Genomic DNA, 24,679 nt, shown 5'->3' with positions numbered 1-24,679 from the left:
ATCTCACATGTATAAACTTTTTTTGCCAAGTTATATTCGTCAATGCATGTTCCAGTTTTAGTCTTGACCTCTTTGACCTAAGTGCGCCAATGTCTCATAGTTGTGAACATTTCAAGTAATAATCCCGGCATGGTTGTAGAAGATATGCTGTGACTTCCTGTATGCTCTGGCATAGGAAATCAAATTATATTCTTAAACAAGAGTGCCATGATGTTCCTGAATCGCTCACCAGGAACAACTGTGTTTTAGTGTTAGATGAACTCGCCTAGACAAGTCCAGCTCAACTTCAACTTGAGTTTCCCCGACACAGATTGTTTTTTCTCTCTTTTTTTTTCATGATAAAAAATGGACCTTAATACATGGCCCAACGTACATTGTTACTGTTCATCTGGAAAGTAAAGCATGTCAACTTACGCTACTATATTGTTTCTATTTTCAGCTCTATCGGTCCCTAAATCAAATTAATATATGCAAATTTTAGAACTAGAAAAAAACTACCTAAAAAATAAGGTGATCATCCATCAATTAGTTCAGTAGAAGATGATCTAAGCATCCCCCTTTGGTACTAATAGCTCACCCTGAACCTTCGGTTCTGGTGAGCTAAAAATAACTGTATAAAAATTCCACAGTACACAAAAAGTGTTACAGCTTGAGGACAGAAGTCATTCCTGTAATGTTTTGCGGCAGTTTAGTTAATGATCCTGTATGTTTTGTGATTGATATTTTTACTGTGTGAATACCACACTAGCAAAAAATTATATATGTACATATTTATGCAAATAAAACAATTTTCAAACATCGAAGAATATGTAAAATGTGTACTGCAAATATTTGTGCACATTATATTTAATCAATAAATTACAGGCATTCATTTCTTATTAGAAAATTTGACTTAGAATTTATAGAAAATAAATTTCTAATTACCTCCCTTTATTTACATGAAATGTTAAATTGGGTAATATCTTTATAAATAATGCTTATTGGAACTTACAATATTGACAAATCTTAATTTGAGCATCATATTTATGAAATAAAACCATGAAAAAATTGTGTTACAGGATCTTTAATGATCCTTTCGACCACAGTTACCCAATGAAAGAAAACGTAAGGTTCATTGTTCTTGTTTTTTTAGTGTCAATTTAATTTCGTATTATAATATGTCTTATAACATAATACACACAAAGTTTAAGCACAGATCCTTCAATATAATGAATTAAGTTTGAAATAAATACACACATATACATGCTTTCTTGTTTTACAATAAAAACTTTCACTGTTCACAGGAGAAAAAAAACAACCTAAATATTCGCCACATAAACAGCATGAATCCTTAATAGTCCCTTGTAAGGCAACAGTTTTACATGTAACTATTATATTAGATGTGTTTACCCGCAAAACTGCAGCGACTTACAATACACTCAATATTACACCAAACCCTTAATCAATAGGTTTCCCCACAAATTATGTTTAAACCTTTATTGATGGGCTTTCACGGTGTACAATTACAATTCACATGAACCTAAACTAAAACCATGGTGATAATAAACATGCATGATAAAATTATGTTTTTGCAGTGACAAAACAAATTGTTTTCAATTTACAATCTAACAACAAAAATGTTTCTACTTGCAAAGCAGCTACCAAAATAAATGATATCAAACAAACAAAAAAACAACAGCTAATTTGTATTAAAAATGAAAAATCACAGTAACTATACAACGGTCCATAAATTTACTGAAGTTAAGTTGTTAACACATGATTAATAAACAATGGGCAGTAATTCTCTGTCAACATATCCAATTTTAAGTAGGTCCTATCATGAAAGCTTACTTCATAGTAACATAATATTCAATAATTTTCAACACTAAAGGTATTTAAATGACAGTCTCTACAAACTATATGTTAACTGTGACCAGAACTAACACAAGTCCTTAGTCCAAGGTTACAAATTTGTTCGCAGCTTAAACTCAGAACTCAGGTATTTTATTGAGTAGAAACTGACACAGAATGTACATTGACCAATGAAAATCCTGTAAAAAAAATCTTAAAATTCATTACCCAAGGGCCAGTTGCCCAAATTTGGGTCAGACCCCTTATACCTGGGTGAAAGGGAACATCTTGGGCTTTTTATAAGCTCTTTTTCAGCTCCATAGTGAAGATACCTTGAAATTTTCAAAAAAATAAATAAAATCAGCTGATCGGGTCCTTATTAAACTTTTTTTTCTGTCAACAAGCTTTGAACATCAGTCTTTAAATTATCAGGTACTGAAGACAATAAACCAAACACAAATTCACATATAAACTATATAATTATAGTACATAGAATTTACAAAAAGAGATGTAAATTCGTTATATATACAATTGAATCTTTTTAACTAATTAAAAATATTACCCATAATCTTTGAAGACTTACTAAAACACTGTTCTGTCATTTAAGAAAATAAATATAAGTGAAACAGTAACCTGCCCTACAATGTGTCTAAGCATTCATAACAAATGAAACCAAAGCAAACAAATACAAAACAAACAAAAAAAATAACAAAAACTATTTTGGACTACAATTCTGAGTAATGTGTTTTAACAACAAATAACTTTATAAGTGTAAGTATATATGTGGAGGTCAGTTAAACAACATAATGATAAAACAAAGTTATGACCAATCCAATTATGATTTGTTAAAAAAAACTGCTTTACATCTAAATATGCATTAATATGGCCAACAATGATTTGGGTTTTAATTACACATGGTGAATAAACAACAGGTTTAGTTAAACAGAAAAAAAATATTCAAAAAAGTAAAAATTATTTTAAACCCTAATAAGATTTCTATCCACAAATATTTATGATTAACATGCTTCAAGTTGTATATCTTAAACTCACTTTAGTTTGTGTTCAGTCCAAACCATTCATTTTAATTAAAAAATTCTTATATGAAACAATAACCAAATTATATTTTACTATGATTGAGGTACCTTTATTATGCTTATCTTGACTGATTTTTTTAGTTGAACACATTATCCAGGCACTTTAAAACTGATAACGTATATTTTAGCTCTTGACTGTAGAAAAAAAATCAAATTGTCAAAAGCTTAAGAAAAGTTTTTGTTTTCATTGAACTGATTATATTTATTATAACTCAGACTGTAGAAAAGTTTTGATTCAGTGCAATCTCTTTGGATAGCATTTGAGGATTCAGAGACACACAGCTTAAACCAATGCTCTACTCTCTCAAGTATTAACAATTTTAAACATGTTTCAAACTTTACAAGTTACAAATTGTGAGTAAGGGCGTTAGTCCAGAATATAAACAATACATGTATACAAAAACTACTGTATAATAATAATATAAATGTTTGAAATGATGCACTGAACTGCATGTAAACATACAAAATAAAATGTCAGGATGTTTATTGCGTATTTAGCACTAAGTCAATACAATCATTCCCAATAAGACACCTCACCTGATCCACTGATATAATATGGGGAAATAAAAATTATTTTATGTTTCACAAACATAACATACATACATACAGATTAATTTCATCTAACTTATATCAATCTATTTCAAGTTCACTTCCCAGACTAACTGGCACTGATGTTGATAAGCTTAGTAACCATTAAACCTCAAATTATCTGGTTGACAAGAAAAACACTATGCCCCCATACCTGTCTTTATTATCTAGAAAGCTATATATTATATACAATGTTTGGGAAACAAAGTACTTTTGAAAGTCAATTTACATAGATTTTCTACATTTTCAAGAGCAGACACTACAACATTTCACAGCAATGTGTTTCTATTAAAAATATCTGGCAACACTTAGTTTTCATCAAATTTTGGAAACATCAATAGAGAGTAAAAATAATCTTGAAGTTTTCATTAATATTGTTTTAAAAACTGCCCTCATGATCAGATATAAAAGGCATTCTTTAACTGACTTTGGTCTGGTAAGAGAAGATAATTAAAAGCTTTTCATTAATGATGAACTTCAAAGAAAAAATAAGGAGTGGAAAAAAACTTTTCTAAATGGCAGATTTTGCAAATCTAAAATAAATAGTTTCAAAAACTAGCAATTTTATATCCACACCAGTGACTTGTTTATGATATCATTATTCACTGAATGACAGATGGAAAAAAATCCTAATGACAGATGGAATAAACAATCTCAAACAAACTACTATGAGTGACGATGATAACAGTTACTCCCCTTGTAGTGATAAGGGGAGATCACTGCATAGGAGATTGAATTGAAGATGTTAACAGTTACTCCCCTTGTACTGTGCTAACAGAATCTCCCAATTAAAATTCAGTAGTTAAGTCATTTGAGCATATAATTTCTCATAGTGAAATATTCACACATGGCCTAATGAAAACTAGACAAAAACAAGTAGTAGAAATGATAACAAAAAATACATATGAATGCATGAATAGTGTTTGGCAAAAGAAGGAATTTATCGTTTATGTATACTTTTGGAATGAAATTTCTAAGAAAACTATGTGGACATAAAGAGAAATAATGAAATATCCGACCAAGTGCTTGTGATGAAAGTATGTAATTATGACTTAAATGTTAAATAATTTATATACATTTAAACCAAAATAGCAACTGCTTCAAACTTAATACATATTATATATTAACCTACCCATATAAATGAAGTATTCCACTGATTTTCCTACTTATTTAACAGACTCCCATAAAAGGCCTCTTCCCAAATGAAATTTTCTTTAAAATCATGCAGTTTTACCAAAAATATGAACTTAAACCTGCTTTTTTACTTCCCAGTGATAATTTTTCCCAGATTCAAGTGGCTAAGGCCTCTTCCCAATTCAGTGAGAAAAATAACTGTTTTCAAACATCAATTTGTAGAATTCTCTCCAATTTTTAAGACTGCGCCATACAGTTTGTGATTTCATTGCATGAAACAATTTTGATTGGGAACAATTATGAAATAAGGTAAATTAAGTGAGAAAAAAAACTAACAAAAAAAAGCCAAAATATAAATATGTTTCAAGAATTTAGAATTCTTCTTTTTTAAATATGGAAACAAGTCATTGTACTAAACTTGCTTAAATCTTACCATACTTAACACAGAGACTTTTCCATCTTTCAATTTTGGACAAACCGTTCTTTCTTTTTAAGGAAAATTTCAACGTCAATATTGGCTGAATAGCAAACAGTGCAGAAAGTGATCAATGGCACAGATGTGGGCCTGCAAATTGGTAAAATCAGTTACTGCCAACAGTGCGGACTATTGGTTACAGGAGAAAAGCGCAAATTCAGCATAAAGACAATAAAAGTTTTCATTACAAGAACAAATCTGTTAGCACAAACATAATATGAATATCTCACATTGTGTTATTGTAAATTTTTTAACAAAATCAGCACAAAAAAAGTCTTAACAAAGCTTCATATGTGTAATTCTCAATGTTATATATACTTTGACAATAAAGCTGACAGAAAATTTTCACTATATGCAATATTAACAGAATAATTATTTTCTTCAGAGTTGGGCAAACAGTGACATGATTTTGAGCAAGAAAATTCATTTATTCTGAAAAAAACAACAACCGAGTTCTTTTTTTTTTGTGATTTAGGCTTTGTTCATACTTTAATATACACTCATATATTGAATCAAAACATTAAATTGAAAAATATTAACTGAAAAAAAAGCACTAGTGTAATAAATAGCCTAATTTCAATTTAAATAGTCATATTAGACTTACGATCAAGGTCAAAGGCTTAAAAAAATCTCCACAGGAGATACATTTATAAAGAATTGGAGAAAAAAAATCTATGTACACTGAGCCTTCATGTTATTTTTCATATAAATATTTTCATACAATGCATTGTTTAACATCTTCAGTTATTTTAATACTGTGAGAACAAAACCTATAACAGAAATATAGGCCTACATAACTGGGTATTGATGCTAGGCCAACTTTAACACCCATGCCTTCTTGTAAGATTCTGTATTTAACATTTGGTTTATTTTAAGATTTTGATAATGAAAGGCCTGAGATAGCTCTTAAATCATAATGTGGGAAGTCGAGCAAATGAATTTATAATGGCAAATGCTGACTATAGCTCATTAAACAGCTCAAGCCTTTTGACAGTAAAGCTAAAAATTTGTAGTGCTGCTTCTATTCAAATTAAACCAAATAATGATCCAAAGTTATAAATAAGATAAATAAGTTTCAAAAAGGTTGACAATTGTCTCCATGTGTCAATAACTCATGATGGATCTGTCAGAAAAAAGGCAAGCAGACAAAGCTGTTTCATTTGTTAGTAAGAGTAAAGCATAATTTTGCTAGTAAAAACATTGCCCATATCCGAAGCTCATTTCACCAAATCTCTACAATCCACACCTTAATTTCAAGACAGTGCAGATTGGCTTGTAAACATTGTAGGAAAAAAAGTCACATGTTATCACAAGTACAACAAATAAATATATAGAAAACAATTCAACATGGTGAACAAATATTCCTTTACAATTCAAGAACATTATCATCATTTTTAGCCTGCCCTTTAAACAGATCTGCATCCAATTTCTCATTGACATCTATTTCTTTTTCCCAGAAAAAGCCTCATTTTTGATGATCGTTTCTCCATAGCACATTTCCTTAGTCCAACACAGCAAGCTGATGTTTAGATATTAACATTCTAGTATTTGGCAACACTGTACATCTCATGGTAAGTTATTTGAAACATTTCTTCAAACATATCCCAACAGAAATCATCAATGGGTACTTGTTATATGTATATCATGATCGAGATTTCGGCCCACAATCTGTCACTCAATGAGTTTAGTTAATATAGGCAACTTTTGTCACAAATCCTTTACTAGTTTATCTTTTCAAGTAAAGATCAGTACACATTCTTTATCGACTGAAAAATACAAGAGAAAACATTGTGTTATTTTAGGATTCAACGAGTGCATGACTTAAAATTTAGCTTCTTACAAAAGACAGTGCATAACAGTTATCTGTTATACTTCAAGACAATTGAATTCATAATTACTAAAACTGAGTCTTTATGACAGTTATTTATAAATGATACTATTTATTCTATCAATTCCTCACGGATTCCAAAAGCTTGTTAACAGACCCAACTATCCATCTATATATACTAATTACAAATAGAAATTTTAAACTATTTTATTTTAAATGTTAATTTTTAAACAATCTAGATTTTAAATGCAGTCAATCCAGATTACAGTTTACTGTTAATTTAAACATGGAATTTCTATTACTACAGTAATGCAAAAATGAAAACATATGCATTTTCTTTTGCATTTTAATATAAATACTTTGTGAATATAAAATGTATAAACAAATACTGTATTCCTAGAAATGTTCGCGGATACAATATTTCGCGTTTTTCACGTCGGCATTTTTGCGGAAACTTTTCGCGGAAATGTAGTAACCGCAAATTCCGTGAATGTTAAGTCCCTACGGCCTAAATTACAGTTTTTGGAGGCTACGTTTTTTATGCATGACCTTGCCTGTTGGGTGCTTTTAATTGTTTTTTTTCTTGACAAGTCGCGCAACGTTACTCGATACATTTTCATCTATTGACTAGTCAAACAAGGTCGGTTGTTCCGTGAACAAATTCATATTTCCAAACCTTTTTCATTATGTTATTAAGTATGATTTAGTCAGACCCGTTAGCTTTGATTCTCATTTGAATCATAACTGACTTTATCTTCAAAATGTTGATACGTATTTTTTTTACACATTTTTACACATTATCGGACTGTATATACCTTTCATTATAACAACTGTTATCAATGTAGCACTTGATCGCTATTGTACTCTTAACAAAGGATTACACCTACTCCAAGCAAATAAAATCCAAGCCATTCAATGTTTGCAAACTGTAAATGCGTTTGTCAACGCCGTGACTAGCAAATAACGTCAATAAGCATGTTAATTACTAATAATTGATTTTTTCTTTTCAGCGTGCAAACTAGTATCAATAACATACATAATAATTCTTTACACATTTCTATAACACCTGTGTTTATATGTTGTTTTGTGTAAGTAGATTATAATAAATATTCTGCACTTTTTATGATATATTTGGTTGAAGCTAGAAATGTTCGCGGATTTGTTATATGTGACATATTTGCGGCTATAAAGATTTGCAGAATCATGCCTACCGCGAAAACCGCTAATTTAAAATGCGCGAAATCTTTTCTAGGAATACAGTACCAAATTTATATAGAGTAAGATGCAAGGCATATCTAAGCATCCACCGAACCACTCCAAAACAAAGAAAGAAATTCAATATTTGTTATATAAAACTAAAAGAAAACTAATTTCAAAACAGAAAATTTTGTGTAAAACTAGCACAAAATAAATGACTAAGTAAGATCTAAAATACTATAGAAATCTAGCTGATATGCAAAGAAATACCCAGAAAAAAAACAAAAAAATTACAGAAACAAAAATGACAAACCAAGGTTAGAAATAATTCAAACGTATAAAAGATAATCAACACTAAAGATGATGTGAGGTTGTCAGAATTGTATCTTCTTTCTGTATGACAAATACAAAGAAATAAACAGTACACAAAAATCAGAGAAGAGAATCAAAAGAGACGTGTCCCAAAATTATGACCAAAAAGGAATTGTCAATGGTATAAAATAAGTTACTATGTTATGTTAGTATATCTACTGACCAGTTAGCTGGCACATCTAGGCATAGGTTGTGTGTTTTTATTGTTTTATGGAACTAACTTATATGCATTGCGTGATGGTGATCGTACAGGTGTGTCTGTGACGGGTACGTTGAGAAAATCCCACAGAAGTATCGTGTCGTCGTGAGAGCTGCTCACTATCTGGAACTCATCAAACTGGAGACGGAACACGCGGCCCGAATGTTCCTGCTGGAAAATTTCAAACTAAGGGAATTATTGCTATCAAATGAAGTATAACACTTTTCTAAAATTTAAATCTATGTTTAACTTGTATTAAAAATAGATTGGAAAGTAAAACGCATCAAATAGATTCAAAATAAGGTAATTATTTATATTTCAATGCAGAATTACATGCAGGACTAATTACAAATAAAAGGAATTCTGGTTCTAAAATTCATTCAATTTTCCCCTTCAAATATCTGCTAATGTAATAGTGTTTTTTCTAATTTTTCTCCTTTTTTTTAAGTCAGAATAAAAATTGAAATTATTTTCAATAAAAAAATATCCAGCATCAAGAACAATAAATATTTTTCCAATAATTGATCAATACCAGAGATTATTTTATTAACTAGTTAACCCTATTTCTGTACACAGTGTACTCATATCTGATGGTTAGAAAGATGTACTCACAACAAGGGTTTTGATACACAAAGTGCCTGCCGGTGCCCGAGGGTCCAATGCTGCTGCCAGGTCCCATACTTTAATCTTACTGTAATTAACAATTGTAGTTAACATTACATCAAAATTTTAAAGATCATTTGGCAATGTTCCAACTTTATAGGTGGGGGAAGACACCAAGAGTGCCACTCTGTTCATTAATTAAGGCACTCTTATGCCATCTGAGGGCAGAACCACCAACATTTCATCAATAGTTTCCTATGACAAAAAAATCTGTATTAGTAATTTGAATATGAAATCTTCTCGTTTCATAGTATCTTTTATTTACAGAGAGATTATAGGTAAAATCTGAACCACTTGTATTAACAATTCTATTAAAATGTTATTTGCTGTTAATGAAAACATTATTGAGTTCAATTTATGTGTGATGAAAACTTTGGTCAATATTGTATGCCGTATAGAATTATCACCTTCTCAGGTAAATGTAAAACCCAGACAGTAATGAAATTGTAATACAAAAAATACATGATCTTCACTACAGCTGTTTTCAAAATTTGCGTTCATGATGATTATGCAGTAGTTTATCATGGCTAAAACAAATGTTTCTAGGAATACTGTACATATCTTTAGCAAAAAAGTTATTCAAGAAAAATACTGTTTTAAATAGTACAGAAAACTCTGCTATCTGTTTTGAATAATGTTTTATCAATTTGCCTTTTATTACTATTATACTTAACAGTATTATCAATATTCTGCTATTCATAAACAGTTTAGATCATGGTAATCTCCCATACTATGGGTTGACCACAAAAATGCAGTAAATTATATGAAATTAAGAAGGACAGTTTTGCAGTCAATCCTCAAATTATCCATTTCCCTATTAAATTATAAAACATATATATATGCAAAACTTACCCATCATATGCCCCGCTAACAATCCTTCTATTATCAAAACGTATACATCTAACCAACTCTTCATGGCCTTCTAGCACACGTAAACATGCGCCACACTCAATATCCCACAATCTTATTGTATTATCCGAGCTACCACTAACTACTAATCTGTCTCTATATTGTAAACAAGCTATTCCACGTTTGTGACCATTCAATGTCCGTACAAACTCACATGTTGATGTACTCCATACCTAAACAAGAAACATACAATGTAAATACATTTTCACTTAATAAACAATATAATAAGTAATAACTTAAGTTCTACTTAATAAATTAACGTTCAAATTGCAAGTTTTTGGACTTTATGATGACAAGCACCCTTACTCTAACCTACTATTCGGCATTTTAAAACATCATGATTTGAATGTTGATGAATGTCTTCTATATATGTATATAATCATGAAAATTCTGACTGCTTGTGGACTTAAATCCATTTTTACAAGCTTTTATGTGAGCCAAGACTGGTGAATAAGAGAAGTAACTTTTTCAAAAAAACTTGGCTAACTTGAACTTTAAACTCTGTATTCAATTGTCAGCGACAAAAGTAAAAATTTTTTTTCCTGAAAGATTGTGGTATTTGTAACGTGTAAGCATGCATAACACCATGATCCCAATTTATAACACATATTTAAATGTATTTGTCTCTCGATATATCGATACAAAATTTTCCACCAATAACAGTCTAAGAATTTAGAATGGGATAAAGAAGCACGAACCTTGATAGTCCTATCACCTGATGCCGATACGATATATTTATCATCAAAATCTACAACATTTACAGCTGCCCTATGGCCAACCAACACACGTCTCAGATTGATTTCTGTTGGAGATTGCATGTCCCATACTGCTATTGAACGATCCTACATAATAAAAATACTTTATTAAACTGATTATCACAGCATGTTACTTCCTAAAAGATTCATTTTATTCTCAGATTTCAGATGCAATTTGACTGTCAACTCATAACACAGAAAAAATACTGTTTTCTACAATTTTTATATTGACTTTTTTCCCAAATATATCTGAACTTACAACAGCTTTTTTTCTTCCCAACTTGGAAAGTTTAGCGATAATTTTCCCCAAAATCAAGAGGCTAAGGTCTCTTCCTAATTAAGTGAGAAAAAAAATCAGTGTTAAAATGTCCTCTTGTTTATGCTGTATTTATCACTTATTAACGGAAAGTATATAAAGACCATAGACTCACTACAAATAGGTTAAAACTAATATGGACAAAAGAAAGCAGATACAACTGTGTTAGTTAGTGAAAACATCTTTTTGAATTAGCTGGACGACAGTCTGAGCTCGAAGTTTATTTGAAGCACCCAAGTCTGTTTCCAGGGACTTATTAATAGTATTCTACTGGTGTCATATAAGGAAACATGGTCATATCAGCAATAAAGCTTGAACCCACGATGCAGGACATCTAAATCACTTGGCCACTCAACTGTTTTGCACTTAACTTATGCAACATGTAACACAGTATACACATCTTGACAAAAAAAAGAATTCCTTACCTTTGAACATGTAACCATAATACCATCACAGAATCTAAGATGAAGTACAGCTTCACAATGGTGGATGAGGGTGTTCAGCATTTCTCCTGTACGCACGTCCCACACGCGTACCGTGGAGTCACTTGACCCAGAGATGATGATGTTGTTGTCGTACTGCAAGCACAGTACTGACCCAGTGTGACCGGTCAGTACCTGCATGCATTCTAATGAGTTTCTATCCCAAATCTACAACAAAATTTAAAACAATAATCAAACTAATTTGACACAAAATAAGTTTAGGCCAATCCAAAATAAATCTTTGATAAAATTTTACATTTTTTTTTTTCATGCAAATTTGTTTCAAAAAGTTAAATAAAAATATAATCAATAATGTTTTTTCCTGACAAAGTTCATTTAAATGCATAGATTTCATTCATCTACATTACTGACAAATAGACATCAAACTTTGGCAACAGAAACAAACTGTTTTAGACTGAATATCTATTAAATAACTTATAAAAATTGAAAATTTTACTTTTGATATTGATTTAACTGTTGCTATTTTGATATTGGAATTCCCTTAACTTTTTGCTATGTTCTAAATTCAAAGCTGAACATATCCATTAGACATTACACATATTTAGCTGGATAAAAACATCCTATAGCCTTTTATGCAGGGCTGCCAACAGCAAATTTCAAAATCAGCGGAAAATACGCCGGGGTCAAGGGGGCTGCGTAAGCCCCCTTTGCAGGTCCAGGGGGTTCAGGGGGCGAAGCCCCCGAAAGCTCCTGGATTCTGATGATTTGGTATGCCCTAAAATCAATTTCCTGGACTCTAAATTTGACAAATATCCGACATTTTGACGCATTTTGACAACAGACAAGAGCAACGATGTAAACTGTAATTTGATTGGTTATTCTAAAATAGAATGCCGGAAAAGACTCGATATGACCAATGAGAAAAGCGCTTACAGACGTACCATAGGCGGCTAGCGTAACGATAAAAGCCGAAGCGTGCCGGTTTTTGAGTACTGTATAAAATATGACGAATGAATTTATTGTCTTTGTCGAATTTACATCGATCTCAAAAATGACCCAGGAGCTCACGAAATCCGCGGATTTCCGCGGATCCGCGGAAAATCGGCAGCCCTGAATAAGGTATTATATTTTTTTGAATATCAAGGAACGTTTAATGCTTTATTCTCATTGTATTACTCTTAACATTAACTCTTCGCCTGCTAGCATCAACTGATTCTCCCCATGTGACTAGTGCAGACCAATATCCCCCATAACATCCATGCCATCAAATTATAGCCTGTACTACTGCCATTCAGTCAGTACAAATTAAGAAATTTTCAAATAAAATGAGGAATGGTTTTATCAAGATTGTAAGATGGACAAGTCCATTTAAGGTATTGTATCATGTGTTAAAGTTTAAAGTGGCATTATGCTGAATGTTTTCTTTGTCCGGTTGAGTTGAACTTAAAATAAATTGCAAAAGTTTGATTGTTATAATGATGATTGAATAATGGCGAAATGTAAACTTATTTTGACTTTCACCTGTTCACTCACTATATAACTTTGAATGGACATTTATGTCACATACCTTTATTGTATTGTCCCTAAGTCCACTCACTATCCTCAGATCATCATACTGTAGACAGTATACACCTTTACTAGTTTCACTTCGACAGTGTATACGTTGTAATGTATGTCTACCTGTCCGCCAATTTGTTTCTATTCTCTGAAATAGGCAGAAAATGCTATATAAAAGTATCATGTATAAAAGTGATCTTTTTTCCTAATTTTTGTGTGTGTTTTTTTTTATTCTGGCATGTAATGTTCAACTTTTTTGTGCTGCAGTATAAGATTACAGCATTTCTGTATTTTTGGAATTAATACTAAGTTTTTTAAATTTCATTTAGTGACAATCATGTTTGTTAACATATTTAATATATTATCACTTAATGATCAAATAACCCTTTTTTGTTTTTGTTTGTTTGTTTTTAGGTTGTTGTCTTTTTTTTTAAATACAAATAACAGCATAAAGTAACTTCCAACAAAAATGTGGTACAATATGTTGCCTTCAAATAATATGTCATAAAGGAAACCAGTATTTTAACAATTGAAAACATGACCCTATGTGTAATGCTCTTTGTATATAGCTTTAACAAGACTAGTTACAATTTTCCATGTTATGACATCATGAAAGAAGCTAAAATCTTATTTCCATGCATTACATACCTATTTTATTGTCTCAAACGGCTAGACACTTTAAAAGTTTCGGTTAATATCTATAGTTTATCACATTAAACTTATCATATAGATAAAATTCAACAGCCACTAATGCAGTTAAAATGCCATCCCTCCCACTTGCCCCCAAGGGAAATCTCTACATTTCACATTAATAGATATAATGTGATTAAAATCAATAGGACTGCATAGTTAAATACAATTATTGTGTAATTTTGCAGTTGCCATTCAATCATATACTATCTGTTATTTAATACAGCAATAAATCAACCGATATATACATGAAACACTTACATCTATATCTTGTATTATTTGTGGGTAAAGGCTTCGGTAGAATTTGTGATCTTTTGGTACTTCTCCCTGGCGAGGTTTAAACAGGTACTGACCCCTGAAATGTTCAGGAAAAATATTATATATTATAATAGTTCCTTTAAGAATTAACATAATTTTATCTTCAACCCAATTAAATACCAAGAACTTTGAGTCAAACCTATACAGTAAATGTTACTCTGGAACATGACAACCTCATGTGCCCCTATGCACTATTTTAATTAAGTAAGAATAACTTTAAAATAATAATGTAAGAAGAACTATCAACTTTTCAGTGAGCTAGCTGGATAGAAGGAACATTATGTTGTGTCCATGGCAAGATTTGAGCAGCTCAGAGTTAAGTTAAGATTGTTTAAAAAACTGAAACTTTTAACATTCATCCTGAGAGGTATACATCTCAATAAAAAATTAAATTTTTCATCAGTTGTACTAACGTCACTTCCTGTCTTAAACAATCAAAAATAAAAATAGGCTGTCTCAATATAATATAAGTAACAAGATTGACAATACAAATTTTTTTCCAATGATAAAATTTTCACTTTAAGGACTTCAATAAATCATTGAGAACTTAAATGCATACCTTCTTTTTAATAATACAATTGAAAGACTTAAAATACTTGAGAACTCTTTATCATAAATTCAGATAAAAACTGTTTTAATTTTTTAACAATTACACAAATGCATTTAGAACAATTAATACAAAAATGTTTTAAAACTTGTCACTATTTAAACTCTGAAAATATACAAGTCAATGCCAAAGAAAAATTTAAGTGATTAAATAGTAATGACTCTTAGGCCAATGCCATTTGTCGTGACTCAAAGGTCAATGCCATTTTCAACAATAATTTATATTTTCAATTGAGAATAGAATTTGTGAGTATGTATTCTCACCATCCGCGTCGGTCCGCAAGGCCTCGCCACAAGTTGTCTGTTCGTACCATGCGTTCCATGAGCTTCTTCCAGAGCATACCGTCTGAGATCACTCGGTACCATTCTTTACAAACTAATTCTGCTGAACATAATGATTTGGCATCCAAATATGACAAAATGTTTTCTGCTATGTGATCCAATCCTTTGGCTGGAAATGAGTGAGAGAAGAAATCACTTACCTACATTTCATACTTCAAATTTATGAAATAATTTCATCAAATATAATTGATTAAAGCCATTATTACAGAATTTCAATTTATAACAAGTTTGAAATTAATACATGACCAATTCTTCAAATATTCAACTTGGCAGCATTAAGATATTCCTTTAGCTTCATGTATTGCACCAATTTATAAAATACAATACACATATAATGTCATTGGCATTAACCACACCTATATTTCCTGTTTTTTTTTTTAATTTTTAAAATTTACATGATGATGGTAAATGTCAATACTTAAACATTCCTTTGAGCTGCAGTCCTAGTTCTGTGCAGCAACTTCAGTTATAATAGATGTAGATGGCTGACAGCATGATTTCTACATTGTAAAATGGCTCAACAAACAAACCTACCACAAATTCATTTCCAGCTTACCTTAATGATAATGAATGCGATAAAAACACCAGTATTTCCTTCAAATAACAATACCTTTAAAATCGAGTCAGTGTATTTTTCTCATGTTTGGATTTAAAGTCACCCAGACATTGTTTTTAAATCATACAGTGACTTTCCTGCTTGACTGGTGTTGGAAGAACTATGGTGCTCCTATGTTAGATATTTCAGCCGGCATCTGAATAAAGTAAAAAGATAAAAACTTACCTGGAAGTGCTGAGATAAAATCTCTCTGTAGCATGGGTTTGAGAAATGCATTGATTTGTCCATGTTGATAATGACACATACGGGACAATAGATGTTCAATAAACAACACTTGGTCATTTTCTGACCAATTATCAAACAGTTTTACACATCCATCACGTTCTTTGAGAAATTGGGGTGAAGGTTGCTCATCAACTACAGAGCCTACAGGTTTTATGTGGGCAATTGTCTCTGCCTGAAATATAAAGACATAAACTTTAGTAAACTTAAAAGATATTGATGTGTTTCAAGCAAATCTAAGCTTAAAGTAGCGTTGTGGCCGAGTGGTTATTGCGTCAGACTAGTAATCTTACGATTGCTGTCAGGGGCAAGCCGTGGTTTCCTTGAGCAAGAAACTTTACATTCATTGCTTGGTACTGGTTGGTTCCAGGAAGGGATTCAGGAGTGTTTCAATAAGCTTACAGCTTCCAACACAATCAAACTATAATAACTTTCTATAAACTAACAAATTTTGGTTCAGAACTCAGTTTGTCACAAGTCATTATGTGCTGGTTGTTGTTTTTTACATAACCCGTTCAACCCCGACATTGTATAAACATTATCATATGGATGTGTTATCTGAAGGTAGTGATGTTCCGATTGTCGCAAGCCGCCGATAATCAGTTTCTGTTATGTAAAGCGACAATAATCGATTTACAAAAAATTTGTTCCGCGACGTCGTCGAAAATGCTTACTGCAGTAAGGTATCAAAGGGAATTAATTCTGACGTTAATTTTCTTTAAAGAACACCTCACCGATCGCAAAAAATCATCTCAGAGACAATTTGGAGTTGAACAGGATCAATACGTGAATGTAATCAATAGTAATATAATGTGATTTGAATGTTATTATTTGACATCCATTGAAAAATAAAATCTATTTCGTAAAATTATGACTATATAAGGTTAAAACTATGTTGAAAAGTGGAAAATGAAGTTCATGTTATTGAATATAATCAAGTGCCTTGGGAAGATTGGGAAAAAATGATACTTCCCCATTTCTTTTTAACGTGACTTTATTCAAAAAGTTATCGATTAATTATGTCCCATCCGACTTAACCCATGATCGATTGGGACAAATTTCATCCGATTTCCATCACTATCTGAAGGTAATGACTTCATTACAATTAGGCTTTAACCCAGTGCCACATAATAGTACTTCCTACAAATTCAATGCTTTATGATAGGATCTAAAACATGTATGCACCTTTTTCTTGTAAAAGTAATTGACCAGCAATAAACAATACCTGATGTGTAACATTTACTACTTATTGGAATAATTAGTACAAGATTTACACATTAAGGCACTTATATCAAAATTGATATTGTTTTCTGCAGCAATATGGCATAAAAATTGATGAAATATTTAATTTTTATTAATGTTCAGTAATTTGTTAAGAGGTATTTAAGAAATTAAATAATCAAATACTTAAGTATTTTATATACTGTATATATATATTTTAAGCACTAATGTACAATCCATGAACACCACCAAAATGTTTAATTTTCAATTTGTCAATAAAAAGAAGTTACAAAACAAAAGTTGCCCATGTTGTGACAATGAGTCTCCTATAATAATACACACAGACACAATATCCCATGATCATGATGGTAACAAACCATATTGCTCTGACACTAAAGCAAGTTATAGCACAAGAGTAGATCACTACGAGTGTAAAGCCAGGAAGCTACCACTTTTAGAATCAAGTTTGATTAACACAAACTAAGTTTTGCACACTTTACCACTATGAAAGTATTATTTTTGCTGCATGGTCACCATTGCAGTATTAGTTACCAATAATAAATTGCACCAAATCCCGGAGACAAAATTGTTGACATGCATAAGAGTATAATCAAACATAGCAGCCACAAAAGTATTTCCTTACCTCCTGAAAACAATTTTGTGAGATACCTTACAAATTTTAATTGAAAGCAATCTGATTCTGGTCTGATTTTTAATTATTTTCTTTAAGACAATAGAACAATTAAGGCTAGCTGCAAATCAATTGTGATAACTGACAAGCATATTTATTGACAGGACCCGTTTCATGACATCCATGTTCCTTAAAAATGGTCTTTTTAACGGATATTTTAAAGTTTGAAATATCAATGACAAGGAAATTCAACCAATAATACTCTTATAATGTTAAATTGTATACCTTAATATCAAGTGATCCCTTTTCTTCCAAAATTACCTACTTTTTTATCAACATAGAAAGTTCGTGTATATGTTAATGAACTACATGTATTTAAATGAAACAAAAGTCAATAATTATACAAATTAACTAATTATTTAGATACAAATAAATTGATCATTTACATATTAACAGACCAATCATTTGCATAAATTAAGCTTTGAAAAAAAACACACCCAAATCATTTAAACTAAATCACATACCATTTCAATGTTTCTAAATCTGTGACTGTAAAATTCGCTTTTCTTTCAATTTATATAAATTTATAGAAAAAAATAATTTCTACATTTTCATCTGATGAAAATTACACTAAACTATGTCACTCAATTTGCAAATATACAAATGTATTTCCCAATTGATATCATAGTCACACAATTAAACTACGGAGTATGAAATGTATATACTGTTTTACACATACATATAATTATGTAAAATATTATATTTTAACAAAAAAAAAATCCAAAAAAAGAAGAAGAAAAAAACCTGAGGGAATTCCTTAGTATTATTAAGCATCTTTTGTATCCATATCATTAACAAAGTAATGTCAATATCTGTATCTGAGAACAGTTAATCTTGATATTTTGTAATGCTTACCTGCTTTTACAATGATATAACAAGATATATATCAGTTTTCAATGACTCACAGTCTCACTTTGTATTAGAAAACCTATATAAACAATCACACTCAAAGATAACCTTGAAATACTCATTCATTATTCAGTATTCACTTACTGATTTACAACACTGTGAAATCAACTGATAAAGTTTCAATCTAATAACAATTGTACACTGTTGACAAACATGTATACATGTACCAAATCTTAATGTGTCAAATCTAAACAAATATAACCCAGTTTTTAAAATAATGACAGATTGATACATACCAATATTGTTGTAGTGACAAAATAATCTTTTTCAAGCATTATCTTCTATTTATAATCTGTTTATATAATTATAAACAATAGGATAATGAGTATCATAAAACAAAATGTAAGTTGTCAATTCTGAACATGGGAAACCATGGGGTTTTTCCCAATTAATTTTGAAACTTGACACCTGAAGATTTTACCTGATTATTATGTAATCAAAAACGTTGATGACAACTGATTCTACCCATGTGACAAGTGAAAAACCAAGAAGATCATCTGACACATTGGTGCTATCTCATCTTAGTCTACATTGTTCACTCAATATATTTTCACATTTTACCTAAAAATTAAGAATGGGCAAGTCCACCTCGGTAAAATTTAAACCATCATACCATAAATGTCATGCAGAAACATGCACTAGATGTTTATCATACAGATAATCTTTTATTCAATTTGGTTTAACTGAAACTGACTGGATCTAGAATTGTCAATTTAAGCTACCAGAAGAATTCACACGGGATTAACTTGTTCATATTAGCTATCAATAGTAGACCCAGCAACAATATAATTAACATAATAACATTAACCCAACTGGGAATATCAACAAATTGATTCTGTTACAGAAAACTACTGACAGGCATATAGAATAAAGCTACAACTCAACCTACAGCCTACATCTATAATTTGGCCACTTTTTTTTTTGGAGCAACATAAAAAATTCCCTCGATTTTCAGCAATAGATGACAATTTGTTTAGAGAAATGGTTATAAATCATTTCACCTTAATTTTTTTCACAGCATGGAGAAAGAATATTCTTTTGAAATGAGACAAATAATCATTACTTGTTTACAGAGTGGTTTTTACAATACAAATTAAAAACTTCAGTACTTGAGTCTTCAACAAAATGTGTGACTTGCATAAGATTTGAATGTGATTATCAGCAGGAAACCATTTCTTCTAATGCATAGTACATGAAATACAATATTTTCATGTTGAAATTGAAAAACAATAAAATTAACAATGACAATCCTGTGGTTATATAAACAAATGATTTGTAAAACACAGTTTCATCTCACTTGTGTTATTATAAAACATTGTGGCAGTTTGTGACCCCATTTTATGTCAACAATCCTAGGCATTCTCAGATAAGAAAGCCGCGAGACTCCCTCAATACTCTTAAAACAAATAAAACAAACCCTTTTAGAGCTACATTTGGCAGAACATGAGAACGGAGAGATACACATATGGGTGGATAGAGTAAATCTAAATAGAGAAAACACAAAAAACACATAAAAATGCTTTTAAAATCACTTTCAAAATTTAAAATAAAGTAACTAATACACATACCATACTAATAAAAAAAGAATAAAACATTTAATCAAGGTTGTACATAATTTCTGTTTGGTAGTTTAATGTGAACATTCAACCTTACAACATAGCCCTTTTTCTCATTTGGCCTTTTTCCCCAACAGTAATCTTATTTTATAGTATCTTAGGGGAACAATTATATGATAGATTATCTATTATATGCAGAACAGTCCTACCATAAACTCCAACTGTCCAACCTGATTACGGACAATATCTTCCTGCTAATTAACTATGAAACATAAACAAGAAACAAATTTCCCCCTGTATTATTGAGAACTGAAGAAAATTTGATAAAAGTGATAATTAAGTATTATTAAAAATTGAAATTTTTACAAAGAAAGTAACAATTGTGTGTTAGCTACATGTAGGTCAAATAGATCAATATTGTGCAAAAAAATCTTACAAAGTAAAAATCCCTGACTAAAAGAAATAATAAGTAAATGTGCTCATGTAACAGTACATGTATCTAAAGTACAATTTTAACCATGAATGCAGTTTGTATGCTTCACATACTGATCCAGAGATCAAAAAAATTTTAAAAGCTGCTTATCCCGCATCCTTTAGCTAATTTCATCTAGCATGCTAAAATTTTCTATTCCCTCATGCTGCAAAGTCTACACATACAAATTACATGTGCGGAATTTTTTTTTTATCCCTGTTAATCCAAGAAAAATTAAAGAAATGTATAAATCATGTTTTTGTCAAAATATTAGGGGCATGCCCCTTAAAAAGTTTTTTGACATTAACAAAATTGGCTAGTAACGGGAAAGAAAATTTACTAATAATTTTTCCAATTTTAATTTTATTTTGGGATGATATATATGACCTAAAAAATTTATTCTTGTTTATATATTTTTGAAATTTTACACTTTCAATGAACTAAAAATTTTTTTTAAGAAAAATTTTGGGTATGTAGTATCATAAGCAAAAAGACTATTCTTTTTGTAAACAGTATACTTTAAAAAAATTTTTAAAACTAGAAGTCATAGTTTTTACTACCTTAAAATGTTTCAGCTGATTCAGTTTTAAAAAATTTGAAGATTTTTTTCTCGGGTTTTGCTCATTCAAAAAAGTGCAAAACCCCTTTTGGGAAAAAACTAATTTTTTTTCCTGCATAAAAGTATACTTTGGGGTTTACGAGCTATTCCATCTAAAAGATAGTATAAATGGATACTTCTGTGATTTATTCGGATTGCTAAAGTTGATGATAATTTCTTGATGTAAATTATTGATGGAAAGCATTAAATTTTCTTTTTTGGATAAACTAAGTTGAACTTTTAATATTTTTATTATCACAGGGCAGTCAGACAAGCAGACACAATTTTTTCCCTGGACCAAGTGAAATTTTACTGGTCAGGACTGTATGACTGGTACTTTTGGGAATGTCTGGCATGTGGTTAATGACACATAGGTCAGACTCAAGAAATTCTTTTGTTTAGGTTCAGAATCTTTTATAAAACCAGCCTTTTTGCAAGATAAAAAAATGGCGCAATTTGTGTCAGCCACAAAGGGGGGTGAAACAGACATATTTAAAATAATTTTTTTTAAAGGGAAAAAACCTTTATAGGACTATCTTAGTGGTTTAAAATCAATTTCAATATTTTGGTAAAAGTTATCTTTTTTTATGATAAATTCCAGATTCTGCATTGTGTCCAACACAAAATTCTGAAAAAGATTCTATGGTTTAAAATAATGTGTGTTCCAGGTTTTACAGATCTATGCAAGCTCTGGTAGTTTGTAAACAAAAATTAAGGTAGTGGAAATCATATGTTGAAGTTTTAAATTATTTGAATTTTATTTATTTTTTGAATAAATTTTTCAAGAAAAGCCCTTTTGAAGAAATCATCGACAAAAAATGTTATCCAAACAACCATTATCAACATTAAGCCGATCAAGTGTCCCTTTGGCTTTGAGGGAACTCGATCGACAGCTTTAAATTGTGAAATTTTTTGTTTGTGTCAAACAATATTAGTTACAGACTAAGTGCTTGAATATTATATTTTGTTAATACCCAAAAATAATTTTATCCATTCTAAATATGTTAACCCACTGTTGGTAAATTCTCTTTTGCATTGACTGCAATAAAGGACTTAATATATGTTACCTCATCCCTGTAATTACCATAATAATCCCAAACATGCGCAGCACATATAAGCAAACAACTCAACTGTGCGCATAGCATAACTGATAAGGAGATAGCTTAGAGAAGTTAGTTGTTGGTGGTGTTTTGGGCCCACAAGTTTTTTTTTTTTTTTTTTTTCAGAGATCAGACAGTAAATTTTTTCAAACCCGAGAGTAAGTTAACCAGAGCACAGTAATCAGTTGTTTCAGTATAATGTTTATATACTGTGAATACGTTGCAAGACATAGTCATTAAGGTAATCAACATAAACGTTATTCTAGTAAGGCGTATGTTTTTTGTAGGGGCCCTGTTCCAAAAGCTTCAAATGATCAACAATACATAAAAATTGGCCTACGTATTTTTTCTAATACAAAATGTAACATGTTAACAAACAATTAGGCAATTTTGTCAACCAATCAACATTTAATGAATGAGGCTACTTTTCTTTAAAAACATCGTAATAACAACAAAACATCCAGGTAGAAGTCATAACAAACAACACTAATTATGAAAACAGGAACACACCCGGTGGTGACAAAGACAGTTCAGTGATTGAGCGTCGATTTCTTGGAAGAAAAGTGGTCGAATTACATTTTCATTTACCTTTTTAATATCTAAACGCTCAACAGATGAAGAGCATGTCTCCATCTCACTTTCCATAGATGTCATTTTGTAATATTTAATCCTATCACGCTAAATTAGGGTCATATTTCTTCACTCAATTTGTTGGTTTCCTTTCGTCTGTCATGGAGGAAATATCTGTGACGTCATGCAAGGTGCGAGGTGAAAACCACTTTTTCGGATTTTTTATTTTCAATTTATATTGGATATATTAGCTGAAAACTTCATAGATCTTATCAATTAATCACAATTACTTATTATATTTTTAATATATCCAGTTAAAAATAAAATAAAAAAGGAGAGAACCGAAAAATAACCATACGGTTACCGATAATTATGAACCGTGCTCAAAGTAACCGTTACTATAGTCTGTCCCATCAAATTTGAACATTCCATTTTTTATTAAATATAATAGTAAAATCATTTAAAATTAATGTCATGTTAACCCTGACGTCAATATATCTCTAGGCATGTTTTTCATTTTTTTCATAAAAAGTACGAATGTTGTCAAAATGCTAAAATTATATTTTTTCCCGTTGACATTACGTTGTAACCTGACGTGACGTCCATTTCAAAATGGCGGGCCCATATAGACGTCATTTAGGGTTCGTCCTCACAATTAGCGTGAAATTACTCGTAATTATAAAAAAACATTATCCTTATTCACTTACTGGTCAATAGCTAAGGTTATCATTAAAATGAAAAATGACTACAAAGTTGGAGTCAAAAAGGCAATTTTATAGCAAACCATTATTTAAAATAATCAAAATCATTTGAAGTGAAAATATCAGTAAGGTTTATAAATTCTAACAAACAAAGATTTAATTAGTTACCATGATATAATGTCGTATTTCATATTTTTTTTTAAGAAAAGTGATTTGATTATAGCTTTTCAATCAAGCGCGTATCTTGAATACCGCAACGCGTCGTAGGGGAGCGGGAATACCAGCTAGAAGACTATAAAAATGGTTCTTCGCTAATCAATGTTTAATTTAAATAATTCTGAAAGTTGTCTGAATTCTGTCCATTAGTGTGCATCACGGGTCTATTCAAAAATTAATAAAGTGACCACGTTTCGATGGGATACAAAATATGTTACCCTTCTTATTTCGGGTGCGATGTTCGTGCGCTAAAACTTTCCGTAGGTTTCACTTTCACAAGAAAACGCCAACAAATACTACATAATCATGCAAATCTGACAAAAAATATTAAGAAAACTGATTCACTTTAAGCGTTCAGCATTGGTTTGCTTGTTAACACAGTGTCTACTTTAACTAACTCCGTCGCTAAAACGGGAGACTCGCGTTCGGGAAAATGTAAAATTTATAAGAATATAATATCATGCTTTCTAGTTTAAGCAATCAAACGTAAG

General features: G+C 30.7%; 1 protein-coding gene across 2 annotated transcripts; it reads right to left on the bottom strand.

Moving 5' to 3' along the window:
- Positions 1–6,057: 6,057 nt before the first annotated feature.
- LOC132735656 (F-box/WD repeat-containing protein 1A-like) lies at positions 6,058–23,457 on the bottom strand. Of its 2 annotated transcripts, none has more exons than XM_060722642.1 (11): positions 23,290–23,457; positions 16,098–16,329; positions 15,239–15,425; positions 14,312–14,405; positions 13,371–13,508; positions 11,786–12,010; positions 10,988–11,131; positions 10,233–10,462; positions 9,330–9,408; positions 8,740–8,888; positions 6,058–6,887 (listed from the first exon to the last, which is right to left on the bottom strand). In XM_060722642.1, exons 1-11 carry the CDS (start codon positions 23,353–23,355, stop codon positions 6,881–6,883), a joined length of 1,551 nt encoding a protein of 516 aa, XP_060578625.1. In that variant the 5' UTR covers positions 23,356–23,457; the 3' UTR covers positions 6,058–6,880. The 2 variants fall into 2 exon arrangements, with proteins under 2 accessions (XP_060578625.1, XP_060578618.1); XM_060722635.1 differs by having other exon boundaries at positions 6,061–6,887; positions 8,682–8,888; positions 23,290–23,456.
- Positions 23,458–24,679: the final 1,222 nt, after the last annotated feature.

This window comes from Ruditapes philippinarum, unplaced genomic scaffold, assembly GCF_026571515.1.
Source record: "Ruditapes philippinarum isolate M1 unplaced genomic scaffold, ASM2657151v2 ctg760_1_1_1_1, whole genome shotgun sequence".
Classification (NCBI taxonomy): domain Eukaryota; kingdom Metazoa; phylum Mollusca; class Bivalvia; order Venerida; family Veneridae; genus Ruditapes; species Ruditapes philippinarum.
Note: the sequence above shows the minus strand (reverse complement) of the source record. Positions and strands in the feature narration are given on the sequence as shown.